Source organism: Plecotus auritus (genome assembly GCF_963455305.1).
Source record: "Plecotus auritus genome assembly, chromosome: 5".
In the NCBI taxonomy this organism is placed as follows: Eukaryota; Metazoa; Chordata; class Mammalia; order Chiroptera; family Vespertilionidae; genus Plecotus; species Plecotus auritus.
The window spans coordinates 154,611,952-154,629,349 of NC_137776.1; the positions used below are offsets into that span (position 1 = coordinate 154,611,952).

The 17,398-nt window shown below is 42.5% G+C and overlaps 1 protein-coding gene across 1 annotated transcript; it reads left to right on the forward strand.

Moving 5' to 3' along the window:
* Positions 1-273: 273 nt before the first annotated feature.
* Positions 274-12,780, forward strand: CHMP5 (charged multivesicular body protein 5). The gene is made up of 8 exons (XM_080669956.1): positions 274-701; positions 1,781-1,885; positions 3,249-3,295; positions 5,387-5,480; positions 5,614-5,685; positions 8,278-8,386; positions 9,661-9,773; positions 11,998-12,780. Exons 1-8 carry the CDS (start codon positions 633-635, stop codon positions 12,046-12,048), a joined length of 660 nt encoding a protein of 219 aa, XP_080526082.1. The 5' UTR covers positions 274-632; the 3' UTR covers positions 12,049-12,780.
* Positions 12,781-17,398: the final 4,618 nt, after the last annotated feature.

Consider the following 17,398-nt stretch of genomic DNA (forward strand, 5'->3'; position numbering starts at 1 on the left):
CGGCGGCGGCGCCCCTGTGGGGTCCGACATGCCCTTTGGCCACCCTCAGGCCGGATGATCGCTGAGAGGGAGGCGGACCGCGCTCGGCCGGGAACACCGACTGACGCGACTCCCGGCCCAGCCGAGTGGCGCGCCGCCGGGGATCCTGCCGCCCGCGGTCGCCTCTCGGTCTCCGCGCGCCACCGCGCTCCGCCAGACCCGCACTTGCTGCCTGCCCAGCGGTGGGAGCTGAGCACCGCTCGGTGCAACCCCGCAGGGCTACTTCCCTGTCCCACCCCGCCCCGGCCTTCCGGCCACGCCCCTTGGGGCGAACCCCGCCCCTACCCTATACTGGGGAAGCCGCCCGGGGTCCCACCCACTCAGATGAGGCCCCGCCTTGCTGACCTGAAGCCACGCCCTCACGTCGTCCAGTGTGGCCACGCCCCCTGCTGACTTTCTATCCAGCACCTCCAATCTCCCGGAGCTCTTCTTCCCCGGAAAAGGCCCAGCTGAAAACCCGACAAAGGGATCTGGAAACTCCGAGAGGCACAGTGCGCTTGCGCACGGGGAGCCGGAAGTCAAGACCGAGGCGGTGTTGTCTCTGCTTCCGTTTCTGGTTTTGCTCCAGTGTTTGGGTTTTCTTCGCGGCCAAGATGAACCGATTCTTCGGAAAAGCGAAACCGAAGGCTCCGCCGCCCAACCTGACTGACTGCATTGGCACGGTGGGCGCTTGACCACACATAGCTAGGCTCGGGGCCTCTGAACCCCCTTACCCCACCCACCTCCCGGCTCCCCGCTCCTACTCCTCCACCCCATTCCCGGTCCCGGGCCCATTACACCTCGGCCCTTTCCACTCCACCTTTGTTCCTGTTAACCCAGGTCATTCCTGACGCCACAAACCAGAGACCCCTGACCTATCACTGTCTCCCCCAACTGGCACCTGACCCTTGATGCCCACTGCCGCGTCCACTCGCTCTTTCCTTATCCCATACACACTTCCCACTTTGTCATTACCCCTCTTTCATCCCACATCCCTCTCCCAGGTCAGGACCTTAAGCTTGATATCCTAGGTCAACATATCTGTACCTGATCCTGGATCTCAGTAACAAAATTCAGAACCCTGGTCCTGGACATTAAGCCACCACCCTCTATCTAGGGAACAGCATTAGATCTACAGCTCCAGCCAGTCTACAGCGCACGATCTCATTTCACACACCTGGTTGAGTCCTAGCCTGACTAGTTTCTGATTCTAGGGAAATTGCACTTAGTCAAGTGACTCTCAAATTATTATTCTGCCCAGACGCACTTGAGGGAGACCCTGGAAAATCAGAATCTGGGGGATGGAGTATAGTGTATAAAAGCCCCCAAAGTTTCTGTCTGGGGATTTCATCCCCCCACTCTGGGCACATGCTGGTAAAGAGCCCAGCCCAGGCTGGAAGCCTGGACCTCCAAAGTGTTTTCCACCCTTCACCATGTGATCCTCTTTATTTTTCTTTTCTTCCTCCATATTCCTTTCTCTCTTGCTTCTTCTCATGTAAGTATCTATATATATAAAAGCCTAATGGACAGTTACCACTGGCCCACTGAACAATGGGTGGACCGGTTGCTATGTTGCACACTGACCACCAGCGGGCAGACAATGCAGGAGCTGCCCCCTGGTGGTCAGTGCACTCCCACAGCCAACCTCCCACAGGGCGATCTCCAACCAGGCGGAGGGACCCCTCCCACCCATGCACAAATTCATGCACTGGGCCTCTAGTATTATAATAACTACCACTGCCTTTTATTTTTTCCCCTTAAGGTGGATAGCAGGGCAGAATCCATTGACAAGAAAATTTCTCGACTGGATGCTGAGCTAGTGAAGTATAAGGATCAGATCAAGAAGATGAGGGAGAGTCCTGCAAAGGTAAGATAGGCAGGAGCTGCTGTGACAGCCTAATTTAAGCACCTGTGGAAGTAGCACATGTTGAGGGGCTGGTGAGAGATAACAGAAGGCATGCTCATAGTCTGGTAAGTAGAAAACCTATGTGATGGTGTATCCTTCAGGGAAGAGAGTTTATAACCAGATATGAGATGGAGACTGGGGTTTGACCTGATGGAGAGAAGATACTGATCACATGTCCAAAAGCATGTATGTAGGAATTAGCATATTCTGCTGAGAAAGTGGCAATCTGGAGAGAAGGACTAAGCCATGTTCAGGCATAATGAGTTGCCAAGCTGGTCCTGTTAGATAGGTGTAATAGACTGATTAAGGAGTAGCATGCTGGGAAAAAAGTGGCCTTGATAAAGTCACCTAATTTCTTATTTTCCTCTTCTGCTAGGTAGAAACATAGAGTACTGTACTAAAGTGCATGGATTGAGAATATAGAACTACCTTCTTTGCTTCCATCTTTATAACATTAACCATTTGAGTGAGGACAAGTTACTTAGCATCACTGAACCTCAGTTTTCCCATCTGTAAAATGGGAATAATATCTACTTAATAGTGTGAGGATTAAATGAGGTAATTCATGTGACCTACAAAGCACTGTGTCTAGTACATAGAAACATTCAGTAAATGTTAGGTATTATTAATGTCTGTGAAGTAATAACATCTGCTTTCCCTTCATTGGAGGAGACAAATAAAATGATTTATGGAACCGTATAGAAAGTGACAAGGGAAGAGACGATAAGCTTTTCTCAGCCATTTTAGTGACCAGAGGCAGGAAAGCTCATTTAGATTTGATGATATGAAAGCTTAAACCATGGTGGTAGTCAGGAGAATGATACGATTCAATTTGAAAGTGAGTTCTTACAATCAGTAATAACTGTTCATGAAGAGACAACAGAGAGAGGAAAGGTAAGGTTGATATAAAGGTTCTCATTTAAGTAGTGAGAGATGGATGGGGCTATTAGTAATTTCCAAGGAGAGAGCAGGTTGAGGAGTTGGTGTGTGTTTTTGAGTTTGAGTGGATAGCAGGATGTCCAAGTTGGGGATCTTCTAAGGTAATTGGATATACAAAATCAGCACTATTGGGGCTGGGGGTGGAATTAATATAATATGCACTAGTAAAATGACATGCAGTTCATATACTGAGATATGGTGTGCAAAGGCAAAGAAGAATTGAGTCTTAATGACTGTCCTTGGGAGTTGAAGAATAATACAGGAGACACCATATCAGTTAATTTGAAGAAGAGAATAAGTAGATATGTACATTTGGGGATATGGAAGATTTCTTTTACCATATATGTACTTCTTACTTTTCATTAAAATCTATTTTTCTCCTCAGAATATGGTCAAGCAGAAAGCTTTGCGGGTTTTAAAGCAAAAGCGGATGTAAGTTATATGCATAATCTCCTTTCTTCCACAGGTTTGACCAAAAGAAATGATCTTCCATTCCTTCAGGTTTTTATACCATTTTATAAGCATTCTTCATGTAATTACAAATTTCATGTACATATATAGTTAGCTAGCTTTTTCTTCCTCTATATATTCAGCAACATCTGTTGTAGCACCATCCATTAAAAAAAATTTTTTTACTCCTCACCCTAGGATATTTTTTTCTATTGATTTTCAGAGAGAGTGAAAGGAAGGGAGGAGGAAGAGAGTGAGAGTGAGAGAGAGAGATAAGTCGACAGGTTACCTCCTGCACGCTCCCCAACCAGGGGCAGGGAGCAAACCCGAAACCCAGGTAGGTGCCCTTGACTGGGAATTGAACCCATGACCCTTGGGTCCAACCATTAAGCCAAACCGGCCAGGGCGCACAATCTATTTAAACAGAACTTTTTGCTGATATGGATGTTCTATGTTTATGCTGTCCAGTTCAAAAGGTTTTAGCCATGGGTGGCTATTGAGTACTTGAAATGTGGCTAGTATGACTAGGAATTGAAGCTTTAATTTTATTTAATTTTAACAATTTAAGTTTAAGTAACCATATGTGGCTTATGTCTTCTGTATTGGACTGCCCAGATCTATAGGGTTTGGTTCTCCCATTATTTATTTAGAGTGTGCCTTTTATATATATATTTTATTGATTTTTTACAGAGAGGAAGGGAGAGGCATACAGAGTTAGAAACATCGATGAGAGAGAAACATCGATCAGCTGCCTCCTGCACACCCCCTACTGGGGATGTGCTGGCGACCAAGGTACATGCCCTTGTCCGGAATCGAACCTGGGACCCTTGAGTCCACAGGCCGACGCTCTATCCACTGAGCCAAACCGGTTAGGGCTAGAGTGTGCCTTTTAAAAATAATATATATATTTTATTGATTTCAAAGAGGAAGGGAGAGAGACAGATAGAAACATCAATGATGAAAAAGAATCATTGATTGGCTGCCTCCTGCACGCCCCACTTTGGGGATTGAGCCTGCAACCTGGGCACGTGCCCTGACTGGGATCAAACCATGACCTCCTGAGTGTGCCTAGAGTGTGCCTTTTTAATTTTTGTTTGTGAAATTGGGAATCTTGGATATTTGTTTCCTCCCACCAGGAGATTTAATGGTCCTTAAATAGTCTTACCATTTGCCCCAGAATTCCACTTCTGGTAATTTAGCATAGGAAATAATGTAAAACATTATAAAGACATATACATTAAGACCTTGTAGCACCAAATGTTATAATAGTAAATGGAAAATAGTGTTATAACTAAAATACGTACAAAAGAAAAAGACTGGAGGGTTGCATCAAATATTTGGTTAAAGGAGTGATTTTCAATAGACGTGCTGCAAGAATTTTTAAAACATATAATACCTGCCAAGTCAGGAGCACTGACCTCTTTTCCCTTAGATTGCCAATTTAAAAAAAGACAACAGCCAACATAACAATAGTCATCTGGTGTGAATGAATCAAAATTGTATCTATTTTCTTTTCTTTTCTTTTTTTTTTTTTAACAGAGTTTGTTTGCAAACCTATGGTTTTTCCACAACATCTTTTCTTTTCTTTTTTTCTTTTTTTAAATATATTTTATTGATTTTTTACAGAGAGGAAGGGAGAGGGATAGAGAGTTAGAAACATCGATGAGAGAGAAACATCGATCAGCTGCCTCCTGCACACCTCCCACTGGGGATGTGCCCGCAACCAAGGTACATGCCCTTGACTGGAATCGAACCCGGGACCCTTCAGTCCGCAAGCCGACGCTCTATCCACTGAGCCAAACCGGTTTCGGCATGTATCTATTTTCTTATCATATTGGCAAAATATATTTTTTGGTCTACCGCAGAATTTTAGTAATTAGTTTATGTGTGCCATGAAATGATGAACAAGGTTGAAAATCGTTGGGTTAGAGTGATTGTTTTGGCCAATTTTATTGTATATTTAATTTTAAAACTTTTAAAAAAAAAGAAAATTCTTATTTAATATTAGACATACTTTCTTCTTGAGGATTTATATCTGTCTCACATTTGCCATTCTCAATTTACTCTAAAAAGGTATGAGCAGCAGCGGGACAATCTTGCCCAGCAGTCATTTAACATGGAACAAGCCAATTACACCATCCAGTCATTGAAAGACACTAAGACCACGGTACTTCCATAGCACCTTTTCCCGTGATTTTATTTTATTTTTGTACTCTTTCCCATGGTTTTTTAAAGACAGTTTAAAAAAAACCAGCATGGCTTCTTAAGACATTGTGTTTTTTTCTTAATCTTTTTTTTAGGTTGATGCTATGAAACTGGGAGTAAAGGAAATGAAGAAAGCATACAAGCAAGTGAAAATTGACCAGATCGAGGTGAGATGTATACTGGCTTCTGCAAGAATGCACTAGTTTCTGAAAGAATCCAAATGAATGTGTATGTGATGGGAAGGGCACAAAAGAGGGATTGAACTTTGGGCTTGCCATTTACAAATATGTAACTTTGAGAAAGGGCACCAAAGGTCTCGCTTTCCTTGTTAATGCAAGGCTCCTAATACCACATATGGCTAACATGGAGATGAAATAAATGAGCTGGTGTATCTACATGCACAATGCCTGGCACGTAATAAGCACCGATAAATAAACACCCAGAGTCCTGTTACTTCTAACTCAATGATTTTTTAGTCTGTTTTCTCAATTCTAAAGTAGTTATGTTGCTGTCCATCTCCTAGGATTGTCATGAGTGTCAAATGAGGTTATAAATGAGGTTAAAACAGTCCTAAGTGTGGAGTTGGTTCTCTTTGCTAGTAACGCTCTTTATATTTTTAATAATGTCATTAGGTCTTTAAAATTAGCATTTCTCTTGAGATTATGTTTTGGCTGGGAGGTGAGCCCCAACCTGGGGCAGGAAGTAAACCTGGAACCCAGGTACATGTCCTTGACAGGGAATCGAACTATGATCCTTCCATGCTCAGGCTGACATTCTAACCACTGAACCATGACGGTCAGGGCTTTAAAAAAATTTTTTTAATGTTTTTTCCATTTTACTTTCTACCCTTTATTTGGAAAAACAAACTTCTGATTTGGGGGCTAGGAAGGTGTTTTCAAATGTTTTGCATTGCTCTAGAAGTTCTGAAGCATAAGTGATGCTGATTTGGGCTTTCTGCAGTATCAACACTACCCTGTTATATGGAATTTTCAGTAATGTGAAAAGTACATTTTCTGCACGTCCTTAACAGAGTAGAAAATATATAGTATTAAGTGCTTAGTGTTTGACATATATTATTGCAATAAATCCTTACATAACCCTATGAGGTATGCTTTTAATAATCCCATTTTAATGATAAAGAAATTAAAGCTTAGAGACATTACTTTTCATGGAGTAATGAAAAATATTTAGCTTGGACATGTCTGACTCCAGAGTTAGCTCTTCAACCCATTACACTAACTGCCCTTTATTATGCTGTACCCCTTCTTAGATTGGTTTTACATTTTTTCTGGCCTTGTAGTAGAGTTTCAGTTAAGCACAAGTAGATTATTCACAGATGATTTATGTCTTTAGTCAGTGATTTTCACCAGCCTGGTTTCAGATCTCAAACCTCTCCTTTTTCCATTTCTGTTTCCCCAGCCATGACAGACCCAGTGTAATTTTTTATACCACCTAATTGTTTCTGCTACTGCCTCCTTTCTTACACAGTATAGTCAGTCTTTGGCTAACTCAAGAAGAGTAATTTGTTTATTTCAATTACCTCTTTTTCTCCGTTAATTAGGAAAAATGTTGATAGTGTAGTTGTTGCTTGATGTAATGTTTCAGGTAAACTTTCTGTAATGACAGATGATGGGTATCTATTCTTGCAATAGGACTTTGGATTTCCATGAGGCACCTTAAATTCAAATGCAAGATTGCCAGTTTTATTTCCATTTATTTATTTATTTTTTTGTTAAACCTCACCGGAAGATATTTTTCCCATTGATTTTTAGAGAGCATGGAAAGGAGGGAGGGGAAGAAAGAAAGAGAGACAGGGAGAGAGAACAACGATGTAAGAGAGACACTCCGATTGGTTGCTTCCCGCACTTTCCCTGACTGGGGCCTGGGATCTAATCTGCAACCCAGGTATGTGCCTTTAACTGGGAATCAAACTCATGACCCTTCGGTGCATGGGCCAATGCTCTAACCGCTGAGCACCACTGTCCAGGGCCCTCTTTATTTTTAAGTTTACATTTTTACCACCAAAAACAGGAGGAGGATTATATCGGTCAATTATATTTATAGTTATTGTTAGGGGAAATCTGCAAACTTGTGATTTTTAAATAATTATTATTTTTAAAAAGTCTTTATTGTTGAGAGTATTATAGTTTCTCCCCTCCTATCTTCCCCCCATCGCCTCCCTCCACCTGGATCCTGCCCCACCCCAGGCCTTCACCACCCTATTGTCTGTGTCCTTGGGTAATGAATGTATGCATAGAAGTTCTTTGGTTAATCTCTTCTTGCCTCCCCTCCCCACTTCCCTCTGAGATTTGTCAGTCTGTTCCACATTTCCATGCCTCTGGGTCTGTTTTATTCATCAGCTTATTTGGTTCATTAGATTCCTTGTTCATTTATTATTATTAGATTCAGTTGTTGATAAATAAGTATTTATTCCCATTTTATTGTTCATATTATCTTTTAAAAATACTTTCTTAAGCTCACTTTCTTTTGGTTTTAATGAGAAGGAACATGCAGGAGTTACTTGAACCTGTCCTTTAGTGGAGCATCTGCTCAGCTGTTGACTAAAAATAGTCACTAGCCAAGGACTGAGGTAAAAGAGGGGAGCTAATAGTTGTTGAGAACTTGTTATGTGCTCTGCATTTTTTTGTACATCATCTTTTTAAAAATTACTTCTTTCTAAGTTCAGAGGAGAGAATAGGGGCAAGAGGTAGAGTAAAATGGTAAGAAATGAATAAAAATCGTGTCATATATTCCTATAGGATTTACAAGACCAGCTAGAGGATATGATGGAAGATGCAAACGAAATCCAAGAAGCACTGAGTCGTAGCTATGGCACTCCAGAGATAGATGAAGATGACCTAGAAGCAGGTAAAGTTATGGGAAAAGCAATGCATATGTAGCTTAGAGTCTGAAAGGAGCAACTGCCTGGGACCTTTTCCCAAATGCTAGAGATAATTCCTGTGAGAGTTACTTGAGAGGTAGTTTATGGTCCAGTCTTTGGGAAGACAGCTTGTGAGGCAGCCACATTGGACTTGCATACTCCACCTACAACTCTGGGATGGACAAGCTCTGAAGGAAGGTCCACACAAAAGCCTCTGCTGACCGGTGCTTGGTATCTAAACACTGCGTTTCCCTGCTGTTTTCCTTTCGATTTTGGTCTCCCTATTTTGCTACTTGAATTCCTGTCCCTCAGACTAGCAAAGCAGATTAAGAAACAGTAGTTGATAAATACTTATTGTGCATCTACTATATACCAGACACTGTTAGGTTTGGGGATTCAGCATTGGAGAAAACAAATATGACCCCTGAATTCATGAAGCTTCTTAAGCAGGGGTAAGAAGCTGCTTCTTTCGAGTAGTACAAGAGCACAAGTGGTTGGAGAAGTATGGGATACCACGAAGCACATAACTGGGGAATCTAACATATTTGGGACGGGGGACGGACATAGGACCTAAAGGATGAGTAGGGCCCTGCCAGCTGCCGTGGCTCAGTGGTTGAGCATCGACTTATGAACCCGGAGGTTACAGTTCGATTTACAGTCAGGGCACATGCCTGGGTTGCAGGCTCCCTCTCCATGTTCTGCTTTTGCCTAGAGCCTCCCAACCCCACTCATTTCTTAATTTTCTTATTTCCCATCTAGAATCTCCCCTAATGAGTTTTTGCCTGCTATTATCCTTCCTCCTGGTCACTTTCTACTCATTTTACCATACACTTTTTTGAAAAGCCTGATTCATGTAATGATTACTTAGTATACAACAATTTCTGCTTATTTTCATTGTCTTCTTTCAAGTTCACCAATAAATGAGAGAGAATTTTTTACATTTAATATTATCAGGATTTTCTAATTTGAATTGGTCAACTGATAACTATAGATTCTTCTTGTGAAGACTGGGGGCCTTATAAACCCATGAAGAATGGTTGTTTTGTTTGTTTTATTTTGATTTTGGTTTTTCATCGATTTTATCACATCAGTTCCATTGAAAATTTCTTATAATGCTAATCTTTTCTTTTGAAAATAGAAATTAATAGTCCCTTTTTCTTTGTTCTTATATGTTCATCTAATAAATAATTGGGCTTTCTTAACACAAGCTGCCAGTTTTCTTGGTTCCACATTTTTTTTATGTTGACTCTTTCAATTTCAGAGTTGGATGCACTGGGTGATGAACTTCTGGCTGATGAAGACAGTTCTTACTTGGATGAAGCAGCATCTGCACCTGCAATTCCAGAAGGTGTTCCCACTGATGCAAAGAATAAGGTGAGAGCTTTTTCTGTTTATAATTTCTATGCAAATCATAAAGGTTTATGCTTGATCACCAGTCTGGGATTCTAAAAAGTACTAGTAGTTTAAAACAAGGAAAGACTGTCGGTCATTATTTTGGGTACCCTTGAAAGCCCAGTTCTCTTACATTGGATTATGAACAGGCTGTGTAGATGGTGTCACAGAGACCTAGGAATGTTTTTATACAATTACAATTTATGTGATATTACAAATTACCCTTGTTGTGAACTTGCACTGAGTGCCTTTTTTAGGTTTTAGACATTTCCTGGAAAAACATCAGCAACACATGCATGAACTGTGCTAGGCTGCAGAGTAAAAGAAAGTTCTACTCTCCAGGAACACTGGTTAATTAGAGGGTGGATGTTTTTAAACTAGGGATTAACAATTTAAGTATAAAACCTAATGTAGAATGATTCTAATTCAATACGGTAAAAGAAGCAGGACATTGGATTGAAGTCTCTGCCACTGACTGAGACCTTGGCAAATCACTTAGCTGTTTCGAACTTCTCTAGTCCTTGCATCTGTAAAATACAGGTATAATCTCACCCAATTGTTGTGTAGATCAAATTAGATCTTGTATGTAAGGGCTTTGGGAACTTAAAGCCCTGTCCAAAGTGACATGGTTATTATTATTATAAATAAACTAGAGGCCCAATGCACAAAATTCGTGCAAGGGACTTGACCCTTGCACACCCGGCTGGCCCTTGCATCCCTGGCTTCATCCTGACAGTTGTTCTGCCTAATTAGCATATTACACTTTTACAGCCGAATGAGGGCCGAGGCAAGCCGCTGCAGCTGCAAGGGCCAAGCCCCTTGCATGAATTTTGTGCATTGCGCCTCTAGTATAGGATAAAATTTTGCAGCGTATGAAATCCTGCTCATTCCATTTAGTTCCTGGTGTAGTGTGTCATTTTGTTGTTGCCACTGGACATTTACAGTCCTGGTGTTTGCCTTATCTCCCAACATGCACAATGTAGTTGACAGAATACTTGGGTGGAAACCAGTCCCAGCTCTGCCTTTATTCACTGTGTAACTTTGAGCAAATTAGCAATTCATGTCTTCTCTCTGAGTTTCATCAGTGTTTTTCCACCTGTAAAATGTGGGCAACAAAAAGTGGCCAGGTAATTTCTCAGATCCCTTCTAGCTGATTTCTGTAAATGTTTGTCTTCCTTTACTCTACTCCTCCCATCTCCCTTGAGCCTGATGTCATCTTACCTTTCCCTTACACTACCCCCACACCTCTGGCCACTTCAAGGTTCCAGGTGCAAAGGTTGTTTTTTCTCAGCACGCGTGAAAGAATTTTTATGAATACCACCATAGCCCACCTTTTTAATTCCCTGAAGCGTGTATGTTAGGTCTACTTCTAGAAGGCCACAGGTTCCTAAGTTAAAGTGCTGTTGGGATATGGTTTCTAAATTGATAGTGGTATCACTGTCTATAAGTTTATAGGACAGTGTGTTATGGCAGTAACTGCCTGTTCTGGAGCACTGCTCCTTCAAGGATTTGGGAGGTTATAAAGGCTCATTGTTCACTTTAGGGATCAGAGTGAAAATGGGAATCTGGAGGCAAGGACTAACTTTTCAGCCTTTCCTCCTTGACCCTCCCAGCCCTGTTTTCCCCTTTCTAGATTTACACTGCAGTTTCTTTCTGTTCCTGTTTCTCTCTTACTCTTCCTTTACCCTGTGAAGATCCCCTCTTTGATCTCTTCTAGTTCTTGTCCAGGTTCATCACTTCCTTCCTTACCTTTCATAAAATAATCTCATTATCATCTTCTGATTTTGATTTTCATTGATTAAACATTTGGAGATGAGTTTTAACTATTAAATATTTGTAATCATTTTTTTAATCAGTTGAAAAATAGTGGCACTATGAGAATATGCTAAGTGAAATAAATCAGGAAAAGCTAAAGAACCACATGATTTCACTCATATGTGGAATATAAAACTGAAACTCATGGACACAGACAACCATGTGGTGATTATCAGAGGGAAGAGAGTGGGGAAGTGATGGGGGGTGGAAGGGGTCTAATATATAGTTTGACTTTGGGTGGTGGGCACACAGTATACTATGTAGATCTTGTATCTTAGAAATGTACACTTGAACCCTATATCATCCTATTAGCCAATATCATCCGAATACATTTAATAAAAATTTTAAAAAAGATAAATAGTGGCACTAAAACATTGCTCCCTTTTTACAGGATGGAGTCCTTGTGGATGAATTCGGATTGCCACAGATCCCTGCTTCATAGACTTGCATCACTCAAGTACATCTTGTAAAATAAATACATATTCTGGGACTAGAAAATATTTATCTTTCCAAATTTACCATGACAGATTATGGTTTCTTTCCTTTCTTTGAAGGAAAAGTTAATTACATTGCTCTTTTTTTATTTTTTCCGTTAAGAGACTCAACGTTTGGGGGATGCTTTCTTTGTACTAAATTTTTATTCCTTTTCTCTTAGGAAAGACTAACTTACTTAAAAGTATCAATGGGCATGTATGATTTCATTCCTTAATAATTTGAAATAAAATCAAGGAAATGGGACTCTTTAGATTTTATGATAGTTTAACTCCACAATCTCAAATTGACCTGATAAAATTGATAAGGCAGATAGGATTTCTGGGACTGTTCATATTATGATTCAAAATCATTTTCTATTGTGGTATTATAGGTTGGTTAAAGTGATGGCCTTTTTTGATGAGTATTGTTGTGTCTTGTGAGTAAAGCATTACTGTGTCCAATATTGGAATGGAATTATTACTATGTCATGAGTGGATGGTTTTATTCTATGGTTCCCTCAGTATTACAGCCTGACTTGTAATCAGTAATGAATATTTCTTGATATTTAATGTATAGGACATTTATTTATACTCAATAAATATTTTTCAAAAGGATATAACTTTAATAATATCACTTCCGCCTGAAACCTCCACTGTAGAAACCGAATCCTCCTATCTAATAAAAGAGTAATATGCAAATTAACTGTCACTCCAACACACAAGATAGCTGCCCCCATGTGGTCAAAGATCCTGCCCCCATGTGGACACAAGATGGCCGCCACAAGATGGCCAGCAGGGGAGGGCAGTTGGGAGGGACCAGGCCTGCAAGGGAGGGCAGTTGGGGGGGACCCAGGCCTGCAGGGGAGGGAGTTAGGGGTGACCAGGCCTGCAGGGGAGGGCAGTTAGGGGCAATGAGGCTGGCAGGGGAGCAGTTAGGCATCAATCAGGCTGGCAGGGGAGTGGTTAGGGGGTGATCAGGCTGGCAGGCAGAAGCTTAGGGACAATCAGGAAGTCAGGCAGGCGAGCAGTTGGGAGCCAGCAGTCCTGGATTGTGAGAGGGATGTCCGACATGTCCGACTGCCCGTTTAGGCCTGATCCTACTGGGATCAGGCCTAAACGGGCAGTCGGACATCCCTCAAGGAGTCCCAGATTGGAGAGGGTGCAGGCTGGGCTGAGGGACACCCCCTCCCCGTACACGAATTTTGTGCGCTGGGCCTCTAATATAATTTTAATGTTGCCTGGCCAATGTTGCTCAGTGGTTGAGCATGGACCCATGCACCAAGAGGTCATTGGTTCGATTCCTGGTCAAGGCACATGCCCAGGTTATGGGCTCAATCTCTGACAGGGGACATGCATGGAGCAGCCAATCAATATTGATAGTTCTCGCCCGGCCGGCGTGGCTCAGTGGTTGAGCGTCAGTCTATGAACCAGGAGGTCAGGGTTCAATTCCCGGTCGGGGCACATGCCCGGGTTGTGGGCTCTATCCCCTGTGGGGGCGTGCAGGAGGCAGCCGATCAGTGATTCTCTCTCATCATTGATGTTTCCATCTCTCTCCCCCTCTCCCTTCTTCTCTGAAACTAATAAAAATACATTAAAAAAAATATTGATAGTTCTCTCTCATCCATGTTTCTATCTCTCTTTCCCTTCCTTTCCCTAAAAATCAATTTCAACAATTTAATATAATTTTAATGTCAATTCAGCCTAAAATCTCCACTGCAGAAATCGAATTTACCCGGTGGCATTGTGGTATAGAGGAAAGATTGAGGAACAATCCAGGCTTGGGCCCTGGGTCTGCTATGTAATAACTAAGTAGTCTCCTCGCTTATATTTCCTTATTAGTAAAATTGTGCTTACCTCACAAGGCTCTTGTGAGGAATAATGGAGATAATTGTCATGAGTACTTTGTTAACTGCAACATGCTATTTTCATATGAGGGTTTATTAACAATAAAAAAGCAGGGGCTTCTTGCTTTTCTTGGGAGTGCTATGGCAAGTCCCAAATTCCTGCCTGATTTCAGGGTCTTTCATGATCCATCCTCCTTTCCACAGTCAACTTTTCACCACCAATATTCCCTCCTCCACCTTTCTGGGTGCCTCACAATGCCACATGCACCAGCCGTTCATGTATCAACAGTTCACAACAGAATCAAGCATAAAATACAGTATTCCCATATACTCCCTATCCCCACACATGCACAACCACGCCCCCCACTCCAACCCCACAACTATAGACATTCTGTACCAGCGTGGCACATTTGTTACAATCCATGAACCTATATTGATAGATTTTATCTCAAAGTCCATAGTTTTGGTGGTGTACATTCTATGGGTTTTGACAATATACCTACCATTGAAGTACCATACAAAATAGTTTCACTGTCCTGTACCTCCCTACCTACCCCCTAAGCCCTGGCAACCACTGACCTTTTTACTGCCTCCATAATTTTGCCTTTTCCAGAATGTCATCTAGTGGAAATCATGTCGTGTGTAGCCTTTTTAGATTGGCTTCTTTCACTAAGTAATAGGCATCTAAGTTTCCTCCATGTGTTTTTCTTGGCTTGATAGGTCATTTCTTTTTAGCACTGAGTAATGCTCCATTGTTAGGACTTCTTCTTAATGTAACTGTTTACAGTTCTCAATTTCTATCTGATCACTGCTTTCATTGCTTGTCATAAGTTTGGGTATGTTGTTCAAGTACTGTTTATGGTGTATGATAAATGGGTACATGGGTTCCTTTCCATGCTCCAACTCCCTCTCCCACCCTGCGGGAATACAGTGAAAACCATCTGTAAGTGGACTGTGAGACCTTGGGAGCCTGGCCAGCTCCTTGGCCTAAGAAAGGCCAAAGAAAAACTGCTTCTAGATATGAGCCCAGATTGCAAACAGCTAGTGTTTTGATCTAATGCAGCTTGTTCTCTGGCACGTTCAACCCCCAACACCTCCCTACCCCCGCACTTCCTGGCCGCAGGCCAGATGGGACTTGGTGGAAAATTTCACTGGTCAGCCACCACCAGTACACATGTAAGTCCTAATAAACTCATCTCTTTCATAGCCAGTCCTCCAGTTTGTTTATTTGGAATCCACAAACAATATGCTAAGGTTTTTTCGGACCTCAGTTCTTTGCAGGAAAGGCAGAATAAATGTTTGTTTACTTCCATTTATTTACAAGTTTTGAAAATAATGAATAGATTTCCTAGTGTACCAGTAATAAATTATTGCCTTTCAGTTCCAAATTGACCTTTTTGCCTGCTCTGTGAAATGGATTTGAGCCTTTTAAATATTTATCCCTTGCCTGCTTGCAGTTTTAAGCTTTGTCAGTAGAGGGCACCAGAGAGATATTGCAGGAAAAAAGGGGTTTGTTTCCTGTTTCTAGTTAGGCTTCTGTGCTCTGGGCAACTTCTCCAGTGTCTGGCTTCTGTAAGGCATATGGCTCCTTCAGCAGCTGGCTTTTTCAGTGTATGGTAACTAGCAGCCAGAAACTTCTTCTGGCATCCCCCTCAGGTGGTTTGTAGTGGAGTGCCTCTTGTGATACACCTCTCTGTAAATGGCTCTTCCCAACACCCTACCTACAAGGTAGATTTATGGCAACCTCTTTTTTTTTTTTTTTGGTGCACCGGAGGTACTTCAATACCAGGTCGATGCGTGGAGTGGACAGAGCAAGGTCCTATTCCATCTCCCTGCTCCAAAAATACATTTAATATAATGTCCTCGGATAGAGGACATATCCGATATGAAACCGATAAGAACAGATACTACACTTGATCTTAGCCAAAAGGCCGAGAAGTAATGACAACCTCTTTAAAAAATATATATTCTCACACACACACACATTGAATGGCCAGATTATTATGACCACCTGACATTTGGAGGCAAATTAGCCGTACACTGCATCGTATGGAATATGGAAGCCGAAGGCCTGTTCGAACACCTTTGCTGTCTGCAGTTACCAAGATAAAACGTCTCCAATTCGCACAGGAACACAAGGATTGGACCGTCGAGCATTGGAAAAAAGTCATGTGGTCCAATGAATCACGTTTCCAGTTGCATCATGCAGATGGCAGAGTGAGAATTTTGTGGCAACAGCGTGAAAGCATACACCCCACATGCATGAGTACAACCCTTCAAGCTGGTGGGGGCAGTGTTATCGTTTGGGCATGTTTTCCTGGCATGATTTTGGCCCTTTAATTCGTGTGGAACAACGTCTGAATAGCACAACATACCTAAGTATTGTTGCTGATCAAGTTCATCCTATCATGTTAATGGCATATCCCAATGGAGATGGCTTCTTCCAACAAGACAGTGCGCCATGCCATGGTACTTGTATTGTGCAGGAGTGGTTTCAAGAACATGAGGGAGACTTTACCTTGCTTAGGTGGCCCCCACAATCACGAGATCTCAATCTAATTGAGCATTTGTGGGACGAAGTTAAAAGAGCCATCAGGAAGCTGGTTCCACAACCATCAAATCTCACTGAACTGGACAGTGCTATTCATCAGGCATGGTGTCAGATTCCTCGAATCACCTTTCAACATCTCGTGGAGTTAATGCCAAGGAGAATCGCTACAGTATTGAAGGCAAAAGGTGGCCCAACGAAGTACTGATGGGGTGGTCATAATAATCTGGCCACTCAGTGTGTATATATATATATACTAGAGGCCTGGTGCACGAAATTCATGCACTGAGCGGGGGGTCCTTCAGCTCGGCCTGCACCCTCTCACAGTCTGGGAGCCCTCGGGGGGTGTCTGACTGACAGCTTAGGGCCCGGGGGAGCAGGCCTAAGCTGTCAGTTGGACATCCTTAGCGCTGCTGCGGAGGTGGGAGAGGCTCCCACTTCTGAGCCCGACTTCTGGCTGAGCGGCACTCCTCCTGTGGAGCACATTGACCACCAGGGGCACCTCCTGCATTGCCCACCTGCCCCCCTGTTGGTCAGTGCGCATCATAGCGACCAATCTTTCTGCCATTTGGTCAATTTGCATATTAGCCTTTTATTATATTACATATGTGTGTGTGTGTGTGTGTGTGTGTGTATTTTAGGGAGGGAGAGGGAGAAAGAGATAGAAACATCAATGATGAGAGGGAATCATTGATGAGCTGCCTCCTGCACGTCCCCTACTGTGGATCAAGCCCACAACCCGGCATGTGCCCTAATCTGGAATCAAACTTTGTCCTCCTGGTTCATAGGTCAATGCTCAACCACTGAGCCACACTGGCCAGGCAGATTTCTGGCAACTTCTGCCAGGGCAGCACCTCAGTGGCTTCCTGCCACCTGGTAAGCCACAGGAACATCTTCTCTAACAAGGTCTGCACCTCAGTTCTGGGG